The following is a 24,106-nucleotide window of genomic DNA, read 5'->3' as shown; positions in this document are numbered from 1 at the left end:
ATGTCTTTAAAAAATGTAAAGTAAATACTATTATTTTTATTTTTAAGTATAATATCTAGGGGTTTTTGTTTTTGTTTTAGTCAAAGCCACAGGGAGCCACTGGGGATGGGCAAAAAAAGCCCATATAAATATTGGCAATCTCTCTCTTTTTTTTTTTTTTGGCAAACTGGCTTAAAGACAAAAAAAAGGAAAACAAAAATCGTCATCAAGAGAACTGCAGGCCTCACTCGCCTCAGTTAAGGTCAGAGTTCATGATTCAACAATTAGAAAGAGGCTGGGAAGGAATGGCATCCATGGAAGAGTTCCAAGAATAAAACCACAGAGGCTTGTCCCACATTTGCCAGAAGACACCTGGGTTATGTAGGTTAAATAGGTTAAATAAATAGGTTAAATAAAGTGTTTTGAAGTGATCTGATCAAAATCTGGACTTAAATCACGTTGAGATTCTCTGGAATTACTTCTTCGCAGCGCTGTATCATATCCGCAAACCCAAATGCAGTCACTCCAAACAGTTTATAGCATTTAAAAAAGAAACAGAGCATTATGATAAAAGATTACATTACATATTTACTCCCCTGTCCCTGTATTAGTTGCTGACATTGTTTACTGTAGTTGCTAATAAAAAGTTTCATTAGAGGGGAAAACAACACTGGAGACTTTTTTTTATAGAAAGTTGTGTAACTGATAGAAGATTTTCTCTTAAATTGAATGTGAATTATATCAACAAGTATCTGGTCAAGGCCTGGAGAGCTGAGGTCCATGCGCAGAATTATTAATTATGAAAATGTTGATGGGTACAAACCAGAAGAAAGCTACACAGCGTCAGATAACCAACTTTTATTTGAACACTCTCCTCCTCCTCCTCCTCCCCCGCCCCCCTCCAGCCCCACCCGTTTCACACTCGTACAAGTCACTGCATGAAAACTTTACGCGCACTGAACCAACGCTGTGAACTGAAGCAAGAATGCGCGGAGGCTGTGCCTTGAAATCAAAGTGAGAATCGGCACGCTTGTTGGTTTCCGGGTGTGTAGTTTTGTTTTGTTTTTAACTTTTTGTTTGGGAAGTGATGACACTGGAGCTGTCGGCAGGACTATGAGCGACCACGACATCCTCGAGATGGAGTCCGACATGGAGGATCTGGGGGATATAGAGCTGGGCATGATAGAAGAGGAAGTTGGTGAGAGAACATGGTCTTTTGCAACAGTTGTCTGCATGCTATTCCGGAGCGCGGACTCGGTCTGGGTTTTATCCTCGTGATGCTGTGGGTCCTTATCGAGACAGCTGTCGATATTCTTAGGCCACGTTATCTCCGGGAACTCATCTTTTGCTACTCTGTAGTGGAGAAATTATTACTATTGTAACTCCTTTAAACAAAGTCCCCTTTCTCTTATGTATTCTGCACTCCGGTATAGTTAAGATATTTACTTTTTACTCTATAATATGTAGTCCCAGTATGGCGCAAATACAGTGTTGCTCAAGGATAGATGACGGTGTGCAGTGTTACAGATTGATCAGGAATGGGCATGTGCAGAGAGACAATTGAGCACCAGTGGAGGTGTGGTGCACAATACAGCTTCGGACATCTCCAAGAATCCAAGATTACAAATGACTATAGTTTCTCGGTATTCCTAGATCTACCTTGCTACCACACAGAAACACCTCTCAGCGAGCTTTTGTTGTTCGGATTTTTTCACATTCCTGAATCTGCAAACCGAAACCATAACTCCGCTGCTGAACAGAATGTCTCCTGGGCTCGTCTTCATCTCTGTACCCAGAGTAGATTCTGCTGCAGTGTTTCTATGAAATCTATATCATACCTGTCTCATCTAAAGTGACGCAGGCCTATCGATGACATGTTTTTTCTCTCTCCCTTTGTTCACTGATGTCTTAGATAATAGATCATAAGATAAGATCATAAAATAGATCATGAAGAGCATCTCACTGTAAAGGCACTCTAGTCTAATGGAGGGTTCGTTTCATTACAATCATTTTACAGGACTGTGGTGGTCAGTGCATTCACCAACAAAGTAGTCTTAATGAACGTCAAATGTAAAATGGTCACACTGGCTGTGGTTGAGGTGGTGTCAGTCACTTTGGCTTCTTACCCAGCTTTCTTTTTTATGCTTGAGTAAGCATGATGCTTGATCTCAATACAGGCACAGTTGCTGAAGGTGCACCGGATGTACCCATTTTACGAACGAAGATGAGAAAATCAGGTTTAAGCACTTTTCATGAAAACCAATAATTATTTATTGGTTTTCATGAAAATATACAGCCATATTTGTGTCCTGACTTGCAATAGAGCTGGTGCTCGATTCTTATCTGTTGTGAAACGTCCCCTGAGATCGAGCAGAAAAGCAACTCCTGCCGTTTCGTAAGATACCTTTTTTTTTAAACCATCTTCGGCCTCGCCTCTGTCAGTGCGCCCCAGGGTGGCTGTGGCTACAATGTAGCTTGCCATCACCAGTGTGTGAATGGGTGGGTGACTGGATGTGTGAAGCGCTTTGGGGTCCTTAGGGACTAGTAAAGCGCTATACAAATACAGGCCATTTACCATTTTTACCATTCAAAATTATTATTATGTACGCCTTAAGGTCACATACCTAGGCACCACAATGCTTCAAAAGCTGTTTTTTTTCTTTTAAGGAATAATCCATTTTCCTCTCATTGTTACATGTGCCTTTTTTTTTCTTTTTTCTTTTTTGTACATTGATGTGTCGGATGTACTCTAAGGAAGGAAGTAGCCTGCGACTGGGTTAGTGGTTTCTGACAAAATAAAAGATTTCAGTTGCATGCTTTTCAAATGACTCACACTTTCTGAATCAGTTATGGTTGCAGAGGTTCTGTAACAGCGTTTGTGTTCGGAGACTGACGATTTCAGATGAATGTGTGTCTGTCTGAACTGCTTAAAACCCGGGCTGTATGTTATGTCACTGCACTTTGTGGGATGACTGCAGTATAGAAGTCAGACCGTGAGCCTGCTTGAAGACTTTCAAAGGAGAAATTGTTGATTTTAAGAGCAGTGTTTCTTCCTCACGCTCCCTAAGCATGTTACTATGGCCTGTGTTATGAAAACAACATCTGTCTCCAGTTAGTTTTCTTTTCCACTTTATATGGAAACACTGCAAGACTTCCCATATTCGATTTTTAGGTCATCTGTTTTTTTGAAATAAGGGACAAAAGATTTATGAGGCAAATGGGAGAGGCTGCAGTGTTATTTTTATTATGTATTTTCTTGTTTTGACGTAGTCTGTGGTGGGAAAGTATGTATGTTGAGCAGCGGAATTTCTATTTTGTATCAGGGGATTCATAGAACAATTGTGGTGAGTAGGACGTTTTGTGCAAGCAATAAATCAGCGAGAGAGTGTGATGTTAAAGGAAGTGAAAAGCAGTCTGTGGTGCTTCAGTGAGCACTGCAGAGCTAGAGCATTAGCTATAACTCAGTGGAAAACAAAGGTTAAAGAAAAGCGGGTCAGTAGTCCTTAAGAATGCTGTAGACTGGTGGGGAATAAAAAGCTGGAATGGAATAGGGAATGAAGCTCCAGTTGAGTCATTTTGTAGGCAAAACAAACAAGAGTTCACTGATTTAATTGAAAATGAACTTCAGTTGTTTTCTACAGCATCTGAAAAAGTGGTTGGGTGGAGTATGTGAGCTGTTTCTGGGCTCTAAAGTGGGGAATGCCAGAAAAAACGTTCAAGAATAACTGCTCTTTCAGCCTACTGATGCATATTTCCATCAACAATAAGCTCCTATAAGTAGATACCTTCTTAATATAATATATGGGATCTTACCTTTTGCTTTGTTTACCTTAGGTGACTAAACCATTTGTACTGTAGGACCTTAACTCAGTGTAACTATAAGTTACTGTACTGTACTTAACTATACAGAACTGTTATAATCAGTAGTATATGCATAAACATATATGTACACCTATTAGAGATCATAATTTACCTACTGTAGTTTATGGGCTAAACTGATATTTTAGACACATTTAGTTTAAAGGGCACACATGCTTTTCCTTATTCTCTGGCACATTTTTGCTGTAGTATGAGAGATAGTTACATTAAACATGGCCAAAAGTCTCACAAAATAAGGTCAGATAATGTGCATCCAGTCCTTATGAGTCAAAAGCTTAGGGCACACACTTTTATTCTGTTTTTTATGTTTGTTTAATTCTACTTTAAGGGGAATCCCCTCACTTAGTCATGGCTGTCCCCACCCACCTGTTGGTCAAAGATAACTTAAAGGGACGAGACCCAAAATGGCCTGTTTCAGACACTGGAGTGACAGAGAGTTCGGATATAGAGATATATGAGGACCATTCTGAACTGTAAGTCATAAAGCGCTATTCTGCTAAAGTTGTATATGAGCATCAGCCCTTTCATAACAGGTTTATGACCATATGACAACGCTGTAAAAGAACAGCGTTGTAACCGTGCTTTCAGTCCATATCTGTCATTGCCTTCACAGCTGCGCCCTCCCATGATTTTATCTTGTGGAACTCCAATTAAATCAAAATCTCCTCACAGACATATGAACACCCGTGTCTGTTTTTATGTGCATGCCCCAGCAGGCGTACAGACACACTCATCCTCTCTGTTGTGGCTGACAAAGATATGTATTAGGACAAACATGAGATGCAGGTCAAACTGCAACTAAAAGACTAAAAGAGAAATAGTAGCAGCATAAATTCTGTGCTATAAATGCAACAGAAGTCCATACATTCTCTGTACAAATCTTTTCTGGAAAAAAAGCTAGAATATAAAATCTATATAATCTGCTAGTAATGCATCTTCTGCAGTACTTAGTCTGCATCCACTTAATCATGGACATTTGGATGTTTGGCTGGACATGGATAATTTCAGGCTTTCAGTGAATTATCTGGCTGGAATGATTTTACAGCATGCATATTTAATGGCTTTAAAATAAACAAGAACTGGTTACACATGGTGAAAATTACACACATATAACACCCAATTGTTTCAATAATTCAGCCACAGATTTGAGGTAAAGTTAAAGAATTTGGGGCTAGTCCTCCTTTTTCATTGTTCCATCCACTTTTTGTAATGCACCAGTACCGCTGGCAGCATAACAGCCCCCAGAGCGTGTTCAGTGTTCTTGGGTTTGACAGCCTCACCTTTACTCTTCCAAGCACACCTCTTGTCATTGCTGTCATGGCTATACAACTTTTCCCCTTCAGACCATAAAACCTTTCGCCAGGTGTAATCTGGTTTATGTGGGCAGGTGCAAATTTCAGTTGACCTTGCACCTCCTCTCAGTCAACGGCAATGCAAAACAGACTCTACTGTGGTGTACCAGCAGTTTCCAGTTCAAAGCAGTGTTTAGCCTTGGTTTGTATGTTCTCCTGAAAATCCTAACTAGGGCTGCCACAAACGATTATTTTCATAGTCGACTTGTCACCAATTATTTTTGCGATTAGTCGACTAATCAGATCATGCATCCACTGGACGTACAACGTACAGCTTATTGCACTAGCATGCATCTGCTCTTATATAACTATCATTAGCTTACAGCTTTAAGTGTTTAAGGTATGTGCTAACTAAAAATAAAGACAAGATGATAGTTTATTACATTTTAATGAGTTTAATAAACTCAGCCGTCTGCTCCTTGCTATCTAAAATATAACAGGACACCGGAGTATATTCTCGAGCATCTCACACTTCTGATAATCAGTTGTCTGCTTTGAACAAATAATATACTGAAAAAAGCCAAACAATAACATTAAGTTATGTAACTGACTTATATATGTTTAACCCGAGTAGCGAAAGACGGCCGTGGGTTTGAAAGCGATTTGCTGATGTTGTGCCAAAAACTGATTTCCGGTATTTGCCAAAAACTTGTTGGTGAAACATATTTCAAATATATCCCTCATGAATTATATCAAGTCACCTTGAGCAACAAACAACATTTGGTGGCTCAAGAGTTGGCAGTTCGTCTTGTAATCGGAAGGTTGCCGGTTCGAGCCCCGGCTCCGACAGTCTCAGTCGTTGTGTCCTTGGGCAAGACACTTCACCAGTTGCCTACTGGTGCTGGTCAGAGGGCCCGGTGGCGCCAGTGTCCGGCAGCCTCGCCTCTGTCAGTGCGCCCCAGGGCGGCTGTGGCTACAATGTAGCTTGCCATCACCAGTGTGTGAATGGGTGAATGACTGAATGTAGTGTAAAGCGCTTTGGGGTCCTTAGGGACTAAGTAAAGCACTATACAAATACAGGCCATTTACCATTCCTGTAACAAGGTAGAAGCTGCAATCAGTTTTTGGCAGTGACTTTTATGTATCCTTTATTTATGCAGTTAAAAAAAAAATTCTTGTTTACTTTAAAAATGTCTCTTTTAAGAGTAATCTGGCCAAGAGGACAGTTGAAATTGCAACAAATGCAAAAATTGTTTTGTTAAGATATTTTAAGTGGACAAAAGGAAGGTGGTTGATTATAATGTAAGTACAATAACACAGTTACAAAGATACTTGAGAAACAGGTAATTTTTAATTTTATATATAACCCCTTTGTAATACCTGTTCACCGAAGTTTATTTAGCAACATACATAACAATATTACACATAAAAAACACACGGAAACATTGGAAATCACTTTTTGGCACAACACCGGGAGTCCGGTGTTCTCACCGGCTCTAGTGAGCCTTAAGCCCCGGCTAGCTATCAAGCTGGTGAGTAACAAACGCCTCCGAAAACATCGGAGCGCTTTTGAAAATATGCGGTGTCTTGATAAACTGAGCAAATATTTGAAGTTTACACAGCTACATTCTCGCCTGAAAATATGTTAAACGTTTATTTTGTGACCCAGAAAGAATAATAAGAGTAATATTAAAACTAACTAGCTTCCGCCATTGTTGGAAACTGAGCAGGGCCGCGCTATGAATTCTGGGATAGGTTGGGCCACGAAGTATACACCCGACCTATCCTTCAAATCTGGGGAAATGAAGGGAGCATTTGCACGATCTTGGAATCTGCAATTAATTAGAAATGTCTTTCCAAAGTTGTGACAGTTAGTGACAATGACAGTTTTCCTCCTTAGTGTCAAGACTAGCGAGTTAAACTCAGAGTGCAGGTTTATTGCTGGGAAAATTCTTCATAGAAATAACATCACCAAACAAACTCAAATCACCAATACGGGACTAGACACTAAACTGGGCACTGAAACCTAAAACTAGAAAACCTGAGGAAACAAACCAGAACTAAGAGTGAGGAAATTTACAGGAAAATGAGGGTTGAAAACACAGCAGGAAGTGAGGATTTGGAAACAGGAAGAAACACAGCTGGGACAAATCAGACATAATGAGACGAGGGAACGCAAAACTAGATACCCTGGCATAGGAGACAGACTATCAAAATAAAACAGGAAATACACCATGTACGCACAGACACGGACTCAGAGACACAAGCTTAACACTACGATAATACTGATACGGTAACAGAGGGAACATAAGGACAGAGATGACCAGACAGGAGACGTGGGACCAGGACAGGCACAGAGAGACACAGACTTGATACTGAACAGAGGGAACACGGAGTACAGGGACAGGAATGACATGAGACACGACCGACAGGGGAACAAGAGAATAAACATGAGGGCAGAATTAAACCGAAGAACTAGAAATCACAAAGCCAGGAGAACTAAAGATCTAGAAATACAAAACAGAAACCAAACCCCTAATAGTCATGAACCACGATGAAAACAAAAATGAAAAAACTAAATTCAAAACACTGGGTCACTGACCCAGGACTGACACTTAGATTTTCAGAGTTCCTTCAATTTTGTTTTAAGTATTGGTCCAAGATTGCTGACAAAAACAAATTATTTCTGTGCTAGCAAAGAGAAACTACCATTTTGGGGTGGCTGTAGCTCAGGAGGTAGAGGAGGTCATCCACTAATCGGTTGGCGCTTCAGTCTATGTGCAAAATATCCTTGGGCAAGATACTAACCCCAAGTTGCTCAATGATGCATCCATCGGAGTGTGAATGTTAAACAGAAAGCAATTAACCACTGTTAAAAGTGCTTATATGAATGGTGAATCCTCATTCACCCAACCAGTCCATTTACCAGTTCTAGTCAATCACAATCACATAACCTCTGCCAAGTTATTAAAAGATTGAAGCGCATTTATATATTTGAGTTAGGGCTGGGCCATATCATACCATTCACGGTAATACTGGTATAATGTTGGGCAATGATAAGAAAATGAAATATCGCGATAGAATATGGGTAAAACACGCATGCGCAGTGCCTTTGTTTTCATATGCACATGGAGGAAAAAGCGTGCCGGCGACGGGAAATGAGAAGAGTGAAAGCGGATCACTGAATGAAACGGATGAACCAGAACTGGTTTGTAAAAATGCTGCAACTTTAGTGGTGTGGAACTGGTTTATCTTTCGTCCATCAGATACACAACAAAGCACTATTTTTGGTAGCGCATGCTAGCGGGCCGTCGTTATTACCTGTTTTTTGGAAAATACGACACACTTAAAATACATCCTTTGATTTTTTCTTAAAATCGACAGTGCCCCTTATAATCCCGTGTGCCTTATGTATGAATTCTGGTTGTGTTTACTGACCTCGAAACGATTTTATGTGGTACACAGCGCTCGAAAATCTGTCAGACGTTTTAGTACGACTTTGCTAAGCTACGAAGCCGCACCGCTTGATGGATTGTCGGAGCATTACGGCTATCGTAGGCAGGAGCCTCTCGGAGTGATACGTACTGTGCTTCAACATAATATTACCATATTGTGTGTGTATAACCTCTTTCTAAGTTTTGTGGATCTTATACATGGTTATGCTGAGGATATGTCGGCCAATTTCCACTGGAAATGCATTTTGGTTAAACTGACAGCAAGGAATTTGCACTGTTACATTTTTATATAACTTTAATGCACATAAAAAACAGCTGCTTGTTTAAGTGAAAATACATTGATGGGTTTTTTTTCCACTAATAAAGTTGTGGAGTTGTAAAGTATTTTGTCTAGTGTCAATTATATTGTCAGTTATATCGTTATCGCAAATTTTCAAATGTATATCGTGATAAATATTTTTGGCTATATTGCCCTGCTCTAATTTGAGTATCTGAATATTTGAGTCTGTATATATAATTTTTACTCTGTGAGAAAATCCAAAAGAAACTCAAACTTGTGCACCACACTCTTGTTTTTAAAGATGAATGCTGTATCATCATTCCACTCTGGAGAAAGAACAAGCCAAAGAAATCATTAAAAGCCCCAAATTCCCTGATATTCATGCCCATGATAAGTTTATGCAAACCTCTGTCCAAAACTGCATGTCTGTTCTTTGTTCATTGTTGCATTTGCATTCCTATTTATATATGCAATCTTCTTCTTCTTTCTTTCTTTTTTTTTTTTTGCAGTATACCCAGAGGAGTTTTTACCAACTTATCACTCTATCAAAGAAGGAGGAAACGTAATTAAAGCACAAGAGGTGAGTCAACAGACAATGAAGTAACATTAAACCCCTAACATAATATTATGAGCTTTACTGAAACTTAGTGGGTCGGACTGTGTGGTGAGAGAGGGGGAGGGAGAGGAGAGCAGGGCGTTACAGTGTTTGTTGACCTACGTTACACGTTGAATAGGCAGGTCCAGGTCAGCGTTAACATTGTTTCTGCTGCGACTGTCTCCAAGCTGGACATTTACTTGTGATTATGTTCAACAAGTATGACGTTATGGAGGAAGAGGAGTATGAGTTTCATCCTGTAGATTTACCCAGTGAGCCTTGTTTTTCCCCTCAGGTAGGGTTTAATGACAAACCAGACTCCCTGTTCTTCAATGATGGTGTTAGGAGGATTGACTTTGTCCTGGCGTATGAAGATGAGGACAAAAAGGAATATGAGAAGAGGCATGTGTTCCAGAGACGCAAGGTAAGCTTGTTTTTCTTTTAACCTTATTGAGCATTTTAGTAAAACGCACCATGCCATTAAATCCAAAGGTACTGGGTGTACTGCAAACGGTGCGAAGTGGAGTAAATAGTGCATAGCAGAGAGATGACATTATAGTAATAAAAAGCTTAATTTGCATAGTTCTTTGTAAAACACGGTGGTTTCTGGTATGTATGTGGGAGCCTGGATATACGGGTCTTTATATCTCATTAGTAAAATGATAAAATCAATTTTAAATTTCACTGGAAGCTGGTGAAGGGAAGCAAGAATCGAGGTGACGTGTGAGTGCGGGCAAGCCTAGCTGTTATGTCAGTGTGATTACTGACCTTCAAGAAGCTGTCCGGGTGAAAAAGAATTGCAATGGAGGACATTTAAAGATATCCAACTGTTAATGGTAATGTTAAGGTTGTCATCGTCAACATAGTAACATATGAGATGCCTTTAAAGCTCTTAAGTAGATGGCCAGGAGAGTAGCAGATAGTTGGAGAGTTGGACCAAAGCGCTTCTAGTGAGAATATTTAGCTATTAATGATTTTTAGCTATCAGAATATAATGAAAACCATTTAAGAAAAGTGATGCCAACCTAGTTCAACAACCTGTCATATAAGACCGGTGTGATCAGTGGTGTTAAAGGCTCGGGGACTGCAAACAGCCTGCTATGCCAGCATTCAGAATCCATGGAGAGTAGTTATGATGTTAGATTTAGAGTGTTAGTATTGACATTTGATCTCTGAGCGTCTATTCTTTTCACCAGTGACTCTCTGGTTCGATTCCCAATGGGTTTTATCTGAATGCCTTCGTTTTAACTTTAAGATCTGACTGCATTTTATGTGTCCTAATGAGTTATATAACAACATTCTTCTAATAGAATAATCTAACATCATAACGTATACACAGAGTGCATGCAGGCGAATGTATATAGCCAAAATTTTCTCAGTGTTTGATTTATTACTCATACAAATGGCAGAGTCTGTTTCTTATTTGTAAATGGAGTTTTTGTTTGCACTTGGATTAGTCTGTCAGTCTGTGGCTTCACATTATTCCCCTCTGTCTGTAAATATTATTTATCCAGGATATGAAGCATTAGATTCTGACTGTGAGGTGCTCCTGGCTATATTCCTTGAGAGAGCTAATGAAGAGCATCATTTTTTCAATTAGATGCTCAAAGTTCATCATCAGAACAGATCTGTTTGGCCATGAGTAATTTTTAATTTATGTTTTTAGATTTTGTGGTGCAAAAATGTTAAACCGCCACAAAACAAAGTCAGTTGGTTTGTAACTGAAGAGAAGGAAAAATAGAAAGAAAGAAGACCAACTCTTCCTGGTCTGGTTTCTGTTATTAGTATTAGACTGAAGGATGAACTGGCATATCCAGGCTTGTTTGTCCTCTTTCACAACAGGTTTACAGTCAGGTTTGTATATAATATAATGCTTGGAAATGAATATGTTGTTGTTAGAAAAGAAGTGCCACATGTTTTCCACTTGATTGAGATGAGAGCTGTGAATAAATACAGGCAGTGGGTGTAGACAGCTGCAACCCAGCTCCAAGTCCGTAAAAGCCGATCAGCCAGTTTTACTGAGTTCCTTGGAAAAGATTTGCCTATAAAGTTACTGGAAGTATCACAGTCCTGGGCTTTGGACTCAGTTTGCGGACTAGAGATTTCCTCTCTATTCGTTAATGTTACGTTTGTTTCTTAGTTTGACTGTTCATTCTTGATTGACTCGTTCCTGAATATCTTGAGTTCTGTGTTTCCGTTAATGCTGATTTCAGTTACTATTCTGCTTTAGGTTGTTTGGTTTGGTCTCGAGGGTTTTTTTTAGCCTTTCCTTTCTGTGTCAGGTTCAGATGTCAGGGTCATTGTCTCTGTGTTTAGTTGCTTCCTCTTTCCTTTTGATAGTCTTGCCACTTGCACTTTATGTTTAGTTCTACTTCCCTTGTTTCCACTTGCTACATTACTCCTTGCATTTATTGTCTCCCTTTAACATTTGTCTAGTCATCCCTTTAGCTCTGTAGCAGCTTACTGGGAGCTTTCCTGTTTGGAATCTGTAGCATATCTTGATATCTTCCCTATTTTGATCCCTTGTTTAGCACATGACAGGAAATGAAATTTCCTAAGTCTGTTAGAACTGAGGAAACATTATATTCATAAGAAATCCAGCAAGTGGAGAGTCTCTAAAAGTCACTCGATTAACTTTGTTGTTCCAGAGCATAACTTTGGTCAAACACAGGTTGCTTAACTTTATTCTGCTCTGACTGCTGGGAAGGTGTGGTTCTTTGACATGCTGTTGGTTAAATGGAATTATTATGATTGTCTATATACATCGCATGCAATTGTGGTATTTCCTGTTTCTCAATGAGTAATCTTTCTGCTAACAAAGTTAGCAGTAATAAAGACTGAAGCTATTTTTAGCTTTGCTTCATTAACAGTTCCTTGAAAGTGTCCATGAGGTGCTGAATGTGACAATTTAGCGATACCAAATTATTCACCAAATGAATACACCGAAGACAGAGCGCAGTTCCTGCACCAGGAGAGCAACATGATGCAGTATTACAGTATTATATCGAGTTTTTAGTACATCTTTTTGAATAATAAATACATAAATCAGTCAACTAAAGGGGCCATGAAAGTATCTGCTGTATCCAGCGATTAATTTGCATTTGATATTTATTTTTTTATTGTCTTATTCTTTAGAGACGGCGAGAATACTTTGAGGCCAGCCTGATGAAGATGGGCATGGAGTTGGAGGCCACACAGTCTGTAAGTGGATGTCCTTGCCTGGAGGTTACTGTTTCTGTCCCCGTATCTCTTACTTTAACTGAATTCTCTCTTTGTTTGCAGGTTTTAGATGAAAAACTCATGTTTTTGAAAGTTCACATGCCATGGGATGTGCTGTGCACCTATGCCGAGGTCCTGCATATCAAGCTTCCCATACAGCCCAACGACATGCCGGCCCGCCCCTCCCCGTTGCGCTTTTTCTCCTGCATCACCAAGCACTTCTATCCCGATGAGAAACTGATCAGTAAGGAGTCCGAGTTCTTCACCGCCCCCTTTGAGAAGGATCGACAAGATCTCTTCTGTATCAAGGACAAAGATCTCTTCTTCACTCCATCGATGAGGAGCAGGATGGTAGGTTGTTCCATGTAGCTGCCATAAGTTCAGGCTGCCTGCAACTCTCCCTACACATAAATATGTCAATGGATTTATGGATTTCATGTTAAAATCACTAAAGTCAGGGTTCACAGACAACCTTAAAATGCCTTCATTTTAAAGGAACTTGATTTGAAATAATAGTCATCTTAAAACTTAACTTAACTTTTTCCATGAATTTGTGGTTTAAGTCTTATGTACAACATATTACGTATACTTTCACAAATCGCACATTAAAATAGTGGAGAAAAAGTTAGCAGGACTGGAAAATACAAGTTTGGACCAAGAACAAAAACTTTTATGCTCCTAGGTGAATGATTTAGTAATGGTTTGCTGTCATAACAATTTATTTTGAAGTGGTATGTAAGGAAACAGGCGTAAGAGACTCTGGAGAGGTGGAGGTATGCACCGGATACATGGGATCAGTAGAGCCAAGACTGAATGCATGTGCGACTGAGAAAGAGACGGGTGGAAATGTTAAAGTTTAAAGAGTGCAGATATTAAATGTACATGGATTTAAATACCTGGGTTCAAGCATCCAAGGCAACAGGCAGTGCACAAGGCAAGTGAAGAAGAGTGTCAGGGGTGATTTGTGATAGAAGCACAGCAGCAAGAGTGAAAAGGAAGATTTACAAGATGATATGATGTATGGTTTGAAGATTATGGCACTTCCAAAAATACAGGGGGTGGAGCTGGAGGTAACAGAGTTAAAGATGTTCAGATTTTCATTGGAGTGACCAGAATGGTCAGGATTAGAAATGAGTATGTCAAATAGACAACAGTTTGAACAGTTTGGAGACAAAACTAGAGAGGAAGGTGGTTTCTGCATTTGGAGGGATAGTGGACACATTGTTCAAAGTTGAAGATGGAGCTGGGAGGCAGGAGGAAAAGAGCAAGACCATAGAGAAGAAGGACATGCAGAGGGTTTGTGTGACAGAGGAGGATGTTGGAGTAGAGGTGGAGGAAGGTGATCTGCTCTGGTTAAACTGAATTTATATTGCACCAAATCACAACAGCAGTTGCCTCAGGGAACTTTATATTGTAAGGTAAAGACCCTACAATAATACAGAGAAACCCCAACAATCAGATGACCTCCTTTGAGCAAGCACTTGACGACAGTGGGAATGAAAAACTCCCTTTTAACAGGAAGAAACCTCCAGGCTCAAGCAGGAGGAGTCATCTGCTGGTTGGGGGTTAGAGGAGGCAAAAAAGACAAAAGACACACACTGTGGAAGAGAGCCAGAGATATACAATAACTAATGATTAAATGCAAAGAGGTCAGAGACGCAGGGTGCTCTGTCGAATCCAGTTTTTTCCCCAACTGCAGTACGGAAAGAACTGCATGCAATTGGACAATTTCCTCATTAGTTTATTTTTCCAAAGTGATGATTCCAAACCTAGAACACTTGAGACACCCATTTAAATAAAATAACAAATATCCGTTGTTAGAAATTATATAATTATCTTATAGTTTTTTATTTGATTTGAAAAAGTCAAGAGCTCCTTTTAGATTGACAGAGATGGTTTTGTCTATGAAGAAAAAAATCAATGTATTATAAAATAGTAGAATGATAACTTTTTGACTCTTTCTCTTTTCTTAGGCGTATTACATCCTGAGCCGAGCCCCCTATGACATACGAGGCAACATAAAGAAGTTTGGCATCACCAAACTGCTGGACAGTGGAGTTTACAAAGCGGCCTATCCCATCCACGATGTAAGCCACAATATTTTCTGCTTTATTTTGCATACTGCGTATTGTCTTGTTTAGCCAAGCTGTACTATGTTATGTTAATGGCTTCACTGCTCGTCATGTCAGTGTCGGTTCAATGTCAAGTCCCAAGAACCAGAGTGTCCCAATGAAAGATACCTGCTCTATGAAGAATGGGCTCATCCCAAAAGCTTCTACAAGATCCAACCGCTGGACCTCATACGGTAAATCTTTTTTCTGTGCATAAAAAATTGTCTTCTCTGTTTGTTCAAGAAAAATTAGTAGTAATTATTAATAACTCTAATTATTTTTATTGACAGGAACTACTACGGGGAGAAGATTGGCATCTACTTTGCCTGGTTGGGTTTCTACACGAGAATGCTCACTTGGGCTGCTGTTGTTGGGATCGGCTGTTTCATCTACGGGTACTATACCCGGGACACCAGCACCTGGAGGTACTACAAACAATTTATTTCTCTTTAATGATTTTAAATGTTTAAAAAAATGCTCTTTAATGGTCTGTCTTGTGTCTTTGAAATGCTGCAGCAAAGAAGTGTGCGACCCTGATATTGGGGGAAAAATAGTCATGTGTCCACAGTGTGACACGTGCCAATACTGGACATTAAACAGCACCTGTAACACTTCGAAAGTGAGTTCTGTTTTATTGTATTTGAATGCATCTTTTCCTGTCTTTAATGTTGCTCAGTATACTTTGCAGCACAGCGCTCACCTCACAGTAGGTAGCACTGTTGCCAGATTTGCATAGTGAAATGTGTGGCTGCTGTTTTACTTTGTGACACAGCTGCAGCTGCCATTGAAATTTTATCTCTTTCTCTCTTTTTTAAGAATCTTTGCATATTTGATAACTTTGGAACGTTAGTGTTTGCAGTTTTCATGTCAGTCTGGGGTAAGTTTGATACAGTTTCTACCAGATTTTATCTTCTGTTATTATCTTTGCTTTTGCATCATCTTTGGTATTATTAATAGAACACCCTATTTATATTGCGCTTCCTTCTCTTATAACTGCCTGGCTTGTTGTTTCCTGTGTTTGTTTCGCTTTGTGCAGTGACTTTGTTCCTAGAGTTCTGGAAGCGCTACCAGGCAGAGCTGGAGTACGAGTGGGACACTGTGGAGTTCCTGGAACAGGAAGAGCCACCTCGCCCAGAATATGAAGCCAAATGTATCTATGAGAGGAAAAACCCCATTACAGGGGTAAATCCCACATACTTTTTCTCCAGCTAATCTCAGCTTGAGTTTTGATTTTCTCCATTTACAATGCATCAGTGAGTTTCACCTCTTCAAATATTGTTGCTGAGGTTCATAATTTCATTTTATTTATGTCTGCTATTTAGGTGAAGGAAAAGGTGCCATACACAGCCTGTGGACGATGTGTCCGTGTGTCGATAGGAATGACAACAGTCATTTTCTGGGTGAGTCATGAATTAAATGTCTTTTTTGTGTCTACTTTTTTTTTTATACAAAGAAGAAGAAATACACAACAGGAATAGTGAGAACAATATATAAACTCCTTTTAAGGTATACCCTTCTTTTAATTTTATTATTTTACATAACAGCATGGAAAGAAAAACGTCTAATCCTTAGGAGGCCTTAAAATGATTATTATTTATTTAACAGAAAGTAAGCCAAACAAAGAAACAGTATTTGAAAAACTATGTACAACCTTATTGTTTCTATAGGAATTAAGAGGTTAAATATATAGCCAGGTGCTGCTAGTCAAATGCACTATTAACTGCTCATTAGCAAGTGAGAGCACTACTATAAAAGTAAAAGCCAAAGAAAAGACAAAAGAGTATGGCTTGTTTGGGAAGGTTGCCTGGAGAAAGTATCTTCTTCCTAAGAAGAACATGGCAGCACAGCTTAGGTTTGCAAAGTTGTATCTGAACAAACCACATGATTTCTGTAACGATCCCTTTTGTAAAGATGAGACTACAGTGGAGCTGTTTGGCTATTATCCACAAGATAATTGTTTGGAGAAAACCAAACACAGCATCTCAACACAAACACCCCATACCAACTGTGAAGCATGGCGGTGGATGGGTGATGGTTTGGGCTTGTTTTGCAACCACAGGACCAAAGAATCAAGGTGTCACAATGTCCCAGACCTCATTGAAATGCGGTGGTGGGAGTTGAACAGAACTGTAAACAAGCAAATGTCCACATATCTCAATGAAATGAAGCAATGTTGTAAAGAAGAGCAGGCCAAAATTCTTCCACAGTGCTGTGAGACACTAATAAAGTCACAAAGAAAAAAATTAATTATTGTAGTGAAAGTTTGTTCTACAAGCCAATTAATTTTGTTCTGATATTCAATTCAATTCAATTTTATTTATATAGCACCAAATCACAACAACAGTCGCCTCAAGACGCTTTACATTGTACAGTAGATCGTACAATAATAGATTCAGAGAAAACCCAACAATCATATGACCCCCTATGACCAAGCACTTTGGCGACAGTGGGAAGGAAAAACTTTTAACAGGAAGAAACCTCTGGCAGAACCAGGCTCAGGGAGGGGCGGGGCCATCTGCTGCGACCGGTTGGGGTGAGAGAAGGAAAACAGGATAAAGACATGCTGTGGAAGAGAGACAGAGATTAATAACAGATATGATTCAATGCAGAGAGGTCTGTTAATACATAGTGAGTGAGAAAGGTGACTGGAAAGGAAAAACTCAATGCATCATTGGAATCCCCGGCAGCCTATGTCTATTGCAGCATAACTAAGGGAGGATTCAGGGTCACCTGGTCCAGCCCCAACTATATGCTTTAGCAAAGAGGAAAGTTTTAAGCCTAATATTAAAGGTAGAGATAGTGTCTGTCTCCCGAATCCAAACTAGAAGCTGCTTCCACAGAAGAGGGGCCTGAAAACTGAAGGCTCTGCCTCCCATTCTACTTTTAAATACTCTAGGAACAACAAATAAGCCTGCAGTGTGAGAGTGAAGTGCTCTAATAGGGTGATATGGTACTACAAGGTCATTAAGATAAGATGGGGCCTGATTATTTAACACCTTGTATGTGAGGAGCAGGATTTTGAATTCAATTCTGGATTTAACAGGAAGCCAATGAAGGGAAGCCAAAACAGGAGAAATCTGCTCTCTCTTTCTAGTCCCTGTCAGGACTCTTGCTGCAGCAAGATATGTACGGAACTATTTCACTTACTACTTCCTTTTTACAATAATTATATACTATTATTTATATATTATGGTTTCAGTTCACAAAAAAACAAATTTTGCTTTAAAATAAAATGTCCATTTTAACCAATGTAATATTGAGCAGGAAGTATTGATCTATAAAAGTAGCTAGGGTACATGGAACAGTTTCCTCTTTGACTCCACATGTTTTCAAGCATCCTGCTATTCCAGCTGTCTTTCCCCACATCTCTTGACTGTCAGAAAGAATTTGTAATAATTTTGTTTTGTTTTGTTTATTTATTTATTTATTTATTTATTTATTTATTTATTTATTTATTTATTTTACTGATTTTGTCCTTTAGATAATGTTGATCCTGGCATCTGTTGTGGCCATCACTGTATACCGCCTGGCTGTCTTCTTTACGTTTTCTCGTGAACTGAGGAATACAAACTTGACAATTGCTGAGCCAATAAAGGAGTATGTGACACCTCAGATGGCCACTTCTGTCACAGCATCACTGATTAGCTTTGTTGTAATCATGATCCTCAATATTCTATATGAGCGGGTCGCCATCTGGATCACAGACTTCGGTGAGTTAAACATCCAACTGTACTGTCTTTCCTCAATGGAAAATAACCTAATCCACAGTCTTTTCATATCCGACACAATAACAGAGCTTCCACGAACCAAGACGGACTATGAGAACAGCTTGACTCTGAAGATGTTCCTCTTTCAATTTGTCAACTATTACTCCTCATGTTTCTACATCGCCTTTGCAAAGGGGAAAGCAGTTGGCCATCCAGGAAAGCCTGTTTATCTTTTGGGAAAATACAGAAATGAGGAGGTACTATTAGTCCATAAAGTGTTTACATAGCCAAGTAAATAGCTAGATATCCATGGCTGTCAATGTGTGTCTTTGATTTGCAGTGTGATCCGGGTGGTTGTTTGATTGAGCTGACGACTCAGCTGGCAATCATCATGGGTGGAAAAGCCATCTGGAACAACATCCAGGAGGTCTTGATACCGTAAGGACTCGGAATCTAGGACCTGTTTTTGTTGAGATGAGGTTGAACGCTAACTAGCCATCTTTTAAAAAGCTGTCCTTTTACTGTATACATACATTTGCTTGAAAAGTGAATGGACCCACTTTTTCCTCAACAATTCTACGAACTTTTCAATTAAATCCAGTCCATTTGAGCTGATGTGGTCTATACGTCAACTACATTTTTATCTGTTGCGTATTTTAAGCTTGAACTAAAAAGTCAACCATTTGGACAGCTGCCAAACCTCTAATGAACAGAAAATTGCTAATTGCATGAGCATCTCTTTCAATTTAGACAAAGGGATGTCTTTTCAAAGGTCGTGACTTCACGGAAAGATTTAGCTCAGTAAACACGATATGTCGCTTACAACAGTGTTCAAATCGACTAGATAAATAGGCAACGATACTTACTTACTGTTACTTTACGCCATCTCTTCCATCCTTTCAAGGTGGTTGAAGAATTTAATTTATCGCCACTGCGTCCATGTGACATCGGAGAAAGTGATTCCTCGCTGGGAGCAGGACTACCAGCTTCAACCCAGCTCAAAACTAGGACTGTTCTATGAATACCTTGAGATGGGTGAGATGGCAATACATTATTGGCACTTTGTCTGTTATATTTGCAGCTGCTGTTGTTGATAACAGAACCTGAATATACAGAATAATTGATTATTTTATTAATACCTGGTGCACTGGGAAACCTCTTGTTCCTTACAGCCATCCAATTTGGCTTTGTGACCCTGTTTGTGGCCTCCTTCCCTCTGGCTCCGGCCCTGGCTCTGCTCAACAATATAATAGAAATTCGGGTTGATGCTTGGAAAATCACCACTCAGTTTCGCCGTGATGTGCCAGAGAAGGCACAGCACATAGGAGCCTGGCAGCCCATTCTTCAAGGCATCACTATCCTGGCTGTGGTAACAAATGTAAGCTGATAATTACACCCAAACGCTAGTTTTTTAACTCATTTTACAGGCGATTACAATCTCAGCCCTTCAGTTTAGTTAACTACTATAACTGTACCACAGTTATTATCTGCAGCCCAAAATGACTATATGTTTGTCAAAAATACAAGAAAATGTTGTGCAAAAAGAAAAGTCTCACATTTTAACTTTTACAACCAGTTTTCTGCTTTTTCTGCATTAACTTTGTGCCCTGATGTTTGTCTGTTTCAACAGGCCATGATCATTGCTTTCACGTCGGACATGATCCCACGGCTGGTCTACTACTGGTCTTTCTCAGTGTACCCCTACGGCAATAATACTGAAAACACCATGAAGGGCTACATCAACAGCTCGCTGTCGGTATTCAGTACCAACGATTTTCCCCCAGTTGATGATGAATATATCCACACGCCTCCCAACCTAACCACTTGCAGGTACAAAGACTGAATCATCATTTTCATTTAAAATTAGCTTCCACACTTTCTAGATAGTGCGAGGTGGACTGGAAGGACAAGGGCTTAAACCTTTTGTTTGTTAGTCCATTTGGACATAAGAACATCACACAGCAGATTTGATCAACTCCACTATGAAGGTGCATTATAGGATTTAGATCTGGTAACTGTGGAGGCCATTTGAGTACAGTGAATTTATTGTCATTTTTAGGCTTGAGATTGCTTGAGCTTTGTGACATGGTTAGTTATGATGAGAAAAGACCACAGCAACAATATTTGGGTAAGATGTAACATTTAAATGATGCTCAGTGTCCCAAAAAGATATTTCCCACATCATTACACCACCAGCACCCTAAACTGATTTAAAGGCAGGATGGAGCAATACCTTCATGTTGTTTACGCTCAGTTCTAATCGTACCCTCCAAATGGAGACTCATCAGACCAGGAAATGTTTTTCCAGTCTCGTGAGTTTGTGCACTCTAAAGCAGTCTGACTCGTCACCTCTGACATCAAAGGTGTTTTTTCCCCAGAGACCTCCAGCTCACTGGATATTTTATTTTCTTCACAACATCTTCTAAACTAGCTAGAAATGGATGTGTGGGGAAATCCCAGTAGATCAGCAGTTTCTGATCATCCCATTGGGCACCAAAAACCTTATTACACTCAAAGCCACTTAAATTACCTTTCTTCTCCATCCTGATGTTCACTTTGAACTTCAGCAGGGCGTTTTGATATTGTGTATATGCCTAAATACAGTAAGTTACTGCCAGGTTATTGGCTGATAAGATATTTACCTTAATTAGGAGTTGAAAAATATGTACTTAATGAAGTGGCCAGTGAGCGTATTTGAATGTATGTAACTTGGGGAAAAAAAGGTTCCAATTAAGTGAGTTGACTGTGAGTTTTTATTTAACCTTAGTTAGATCATATATGCATGAACATGCAGAAACCTATACACGCATATGTGTTTGTTTAAGTGCAAGTAAATAGCAAACAGTCCCTGCAAGTATGTGCAAGACAACCTGATTTAATCACAGTTATAAGATTTACTGAAAAGAAGTTTTATCTGTAGCCTTGAAAAATGCAAGGAGAATGACTAAGCTGAGGGAGGGAGTACAGACTAAGGACAAGAGAGGAATGCAGACCAAAGCTATTTTGGTATTAGACATGGGGGCAGGGCTTGGTTTCAGCAGGGCAAAGACAGAGTCCAGATCAGAGTCGAGGAATGGACCGAGTAATGCTGGAGGTTGACGAGACGGGCTTTAGTAGCGTGTGAACACAAATGAGCTTCAAAACATTCCAGAAACGACTGAAAAACTGTTGAGCTCGAACCAAAGAGTGGAGAAGGGTGAAGAGCAGCTGTGGCCTGACTTATACTCATATAATCAAGCACAGACAAATTATATTCTGCAGTCATAAAAAAAAGATTAAAGCTGAGAAATACAGAAACAAATGTATGGCAAATCAGTGCGGGTTTGAAGAAAACTACTGAAAACTTTTCTCTTACAGGTATCGAGATTATCGGTTTCCCCCCGGGCACCAAAGACAGTACGAATACAACATGTTCTACTGGCATGTGATCGCTGCCAAAATGGCTTTTATAATTGTTGTGGAGGTGAGTAGAAACTAAATAAATAGAAACCGATCACGTCAGAAAAGGATAATTTAAGAACATGCCAATGGAAGTGTTCACTTCTTTTTTTGTGTGTGTGTGTGTGTTCGCAGCACATTGTTTATTTTACCAAGTTCATCCTGGCCTACATAATCCCCGACGTCCCGTATGCTGTTAAAGAACAAATCAAACGGGAAAAATACCTGACCCAGGTGATCCTCCACGAGACCAACCTGAAGCTGGTGTCCAAACGTTTAAAGGCAACTGAAACTGAAACTGAAAGCTGAGCATTTACAAAAGAAGGACTTGGAGGTGGATGAAAACGGATGGGACACGAAAGCAGAACCTTTTAAGTGTGTCACAAGAAGAGTGTTCTTTTTCTCTGTATTCAATTCAGTTTTATTTATACAGCACCAAATCACAACAACAGTCACCTCAAGGGGCTTTATCTTGTAATGTAGACCCTACAATAATATTATGATTACCAAGTTAATAAAGCATGAACTGTCTGACAGGAAACACCATCCTTGAGGAACTGCAGGACGGCGAACGGAAAAACCAGAAAAACCACTGATGTGTAGTCTTCCCTAACCACTATTTTCTTGCCCTGGACTGCCTTGATGTGTTTGGTGGTGAAAACGCACTTTAAGAGTCTTGTTTTTCTGGTGAAATAAATTTAGCTGACCCTTTAAATATAAAGATAACAGCACAGGTGGAAAAGGCTGCAGCAGAATGCCGAATATGAACTTTTGGCTCAAGAAATGTGAATTGTAATCTTTTTTTTTTTAATTACAAAAAACCACAAATCCGTCTTGACGTTAAAGACCAAAACACAAATACTAAAATCAAGAAAAATGTAACATTTAGCACATTGGTGATTTTTTTTTTTAAAATTAATTGCCATGCTGTATGTTTTATGCATTGACTTTTGCAACCGGATTTATTCAAAAAGGGGGGAAAGGCAGGTAAGGACGTCAAATCAGTGCTTTCAACTGTGAATCGTTTAGTTTTTTTTCCCTTCTTTCAGCTCTTTCACATATTTTTCTTGGCTGTTACAGAGATGACCTTTCAAGTCATACCAAAGGATACATTAATCTTAAGCATTTTTTTTAGTTATGCTATTCTTTTTGCTTGTTTTGGGTATATCAGACTAGAGCAGTTCTCACTTTAGCATCTCACTCTGTCCACCTTCCTCCACATGGGTGTGCACAGCTTTCGCACACATTTAATAATCACCAATATTGCAAAATGCAGATGTGCAGTGTTGGTATAATGCTTTTGTCACCTCTGTTAAAGAGCTCACAATGTTGCACGGCATAAATGTGCAGGAGATTGTCCCCTTTAAACTTTACATGTGTTTATTTTGTGAGGTGGGGGTTCTAGTAAGGAGAATAATCAACAAGTTTTGTATATAAAAAAATATGTTGAAGTGGGGAAAACATAATATATCCTATGAAAAAACTTTGGTGAATATAAGTCTTGTGTATGACCACTGCACTTCATTTTTTATTCTGAAATGATGGTTCAGGCCTTTTTATGTTATCCCGTGTCAGTCATGAAAGTACCTCTTTTAATCCACTTTGTCCTGAACGTAAGTATAATCACCAGTAACAGTATCATATATCAATATCTTTATTGTCTTGTTGTTTTATACGGTCATTAAATTGTTTTTTATATATATCTATAAAAAGCATATTTCGTGTCTTACGTCATACATTTCATTTAGCCCTCAACTCTGATATGAATACAAGTGTAGTGCTCACATTAGTAAAATTAAACACGGCCATTATACTGAGATGAGGGGGTGCACCTTTAAATCACAACAGAAAGGCAAAAATCAAAGACTCAGCAAAAACTTCTCAGTGATACTTAGCAGAAGCAGCTACCTTAGAACGCCTCACAGCACTGTCTAAATTATCCTTAATTTTAATGGTCACCTGACCAAATAAACTCTAAAACCAGCAGGGATGTCAAACATAAGGCTGGGGGGCTTGACCTGGCCTGCAAAGACAATCCAGCCTACTAGACGGCTTTGGAAAATGTTAAGAATTTTTACTACTTTTTCACAGTTTTCCCTACTGATAAATAGCTCCCACGTGGCCATTGGTATTACACCAAAGTAAGTAACT

General features: G+C 39.4%; 1 protein-coding gene across 1 annotated transcript; it reads left to right on the top strand.

Moving 5' to 3' along the window:
• The first annotated feature begins 932 nt into the window (after positions 1-932).
• ano6 (anoctamin 6) lies at positions 933-23,667 on the top strand. The gene is made up of 20 exons (XM_026147355.2): positions 933-1,177; positions 9,395-9,465; positions 9,776-9,904; positions 12,616-12,681; positions 12,763-13,050; positions 14,673-14,786; positions 14,889-15,004; positions 15,101-15,235; positions 15,327-15,429; positions 15,627-15,687; positions 15,847-15,992; positions 16,133-16,210; positions 18,292-18,520; positions 18,605-18,774; positions 18,858-18,955; positions 19,422-19,552; positions 19,690-19,895; positions 20,148-20,347; positions 21,875-21,980; positions 22,091-23,667. Exons 1-20 carry the CDS (start codon positions 1,093-1,095, stop codon positions 22,262-22,264), a joined length of 2,706 nt encoding a protein of 901 aa, XP_026003140.1. The 5' UTR covers positions 933-1,092; the 3' UTR covers positions 22,265-23,667.
• The last annotated feature ends 439 nt before the right edge of the window (positions 23,668-24,106 follow it).

Source organism: Astatotilapia calliptera, chromosome 17 (genome assembly GCF_964374335.1).
Source record: "Astatotilapia calliptera chromosome 17, fAstCal68.1, whole genome shotgun sequence".
NCBI classification, from domain to species: domain Eukaryota; kingdom Metazoa; phylum Chordata; class Actinopteri; order Cichliformes; family Cichlidae; genus Astatotilapia; species Astatotilapia calliptera.
Note: the sequence above shows the minus strand (reverse complement) of the source record. Positions and strands in the feature narration are given on the sequence as shown.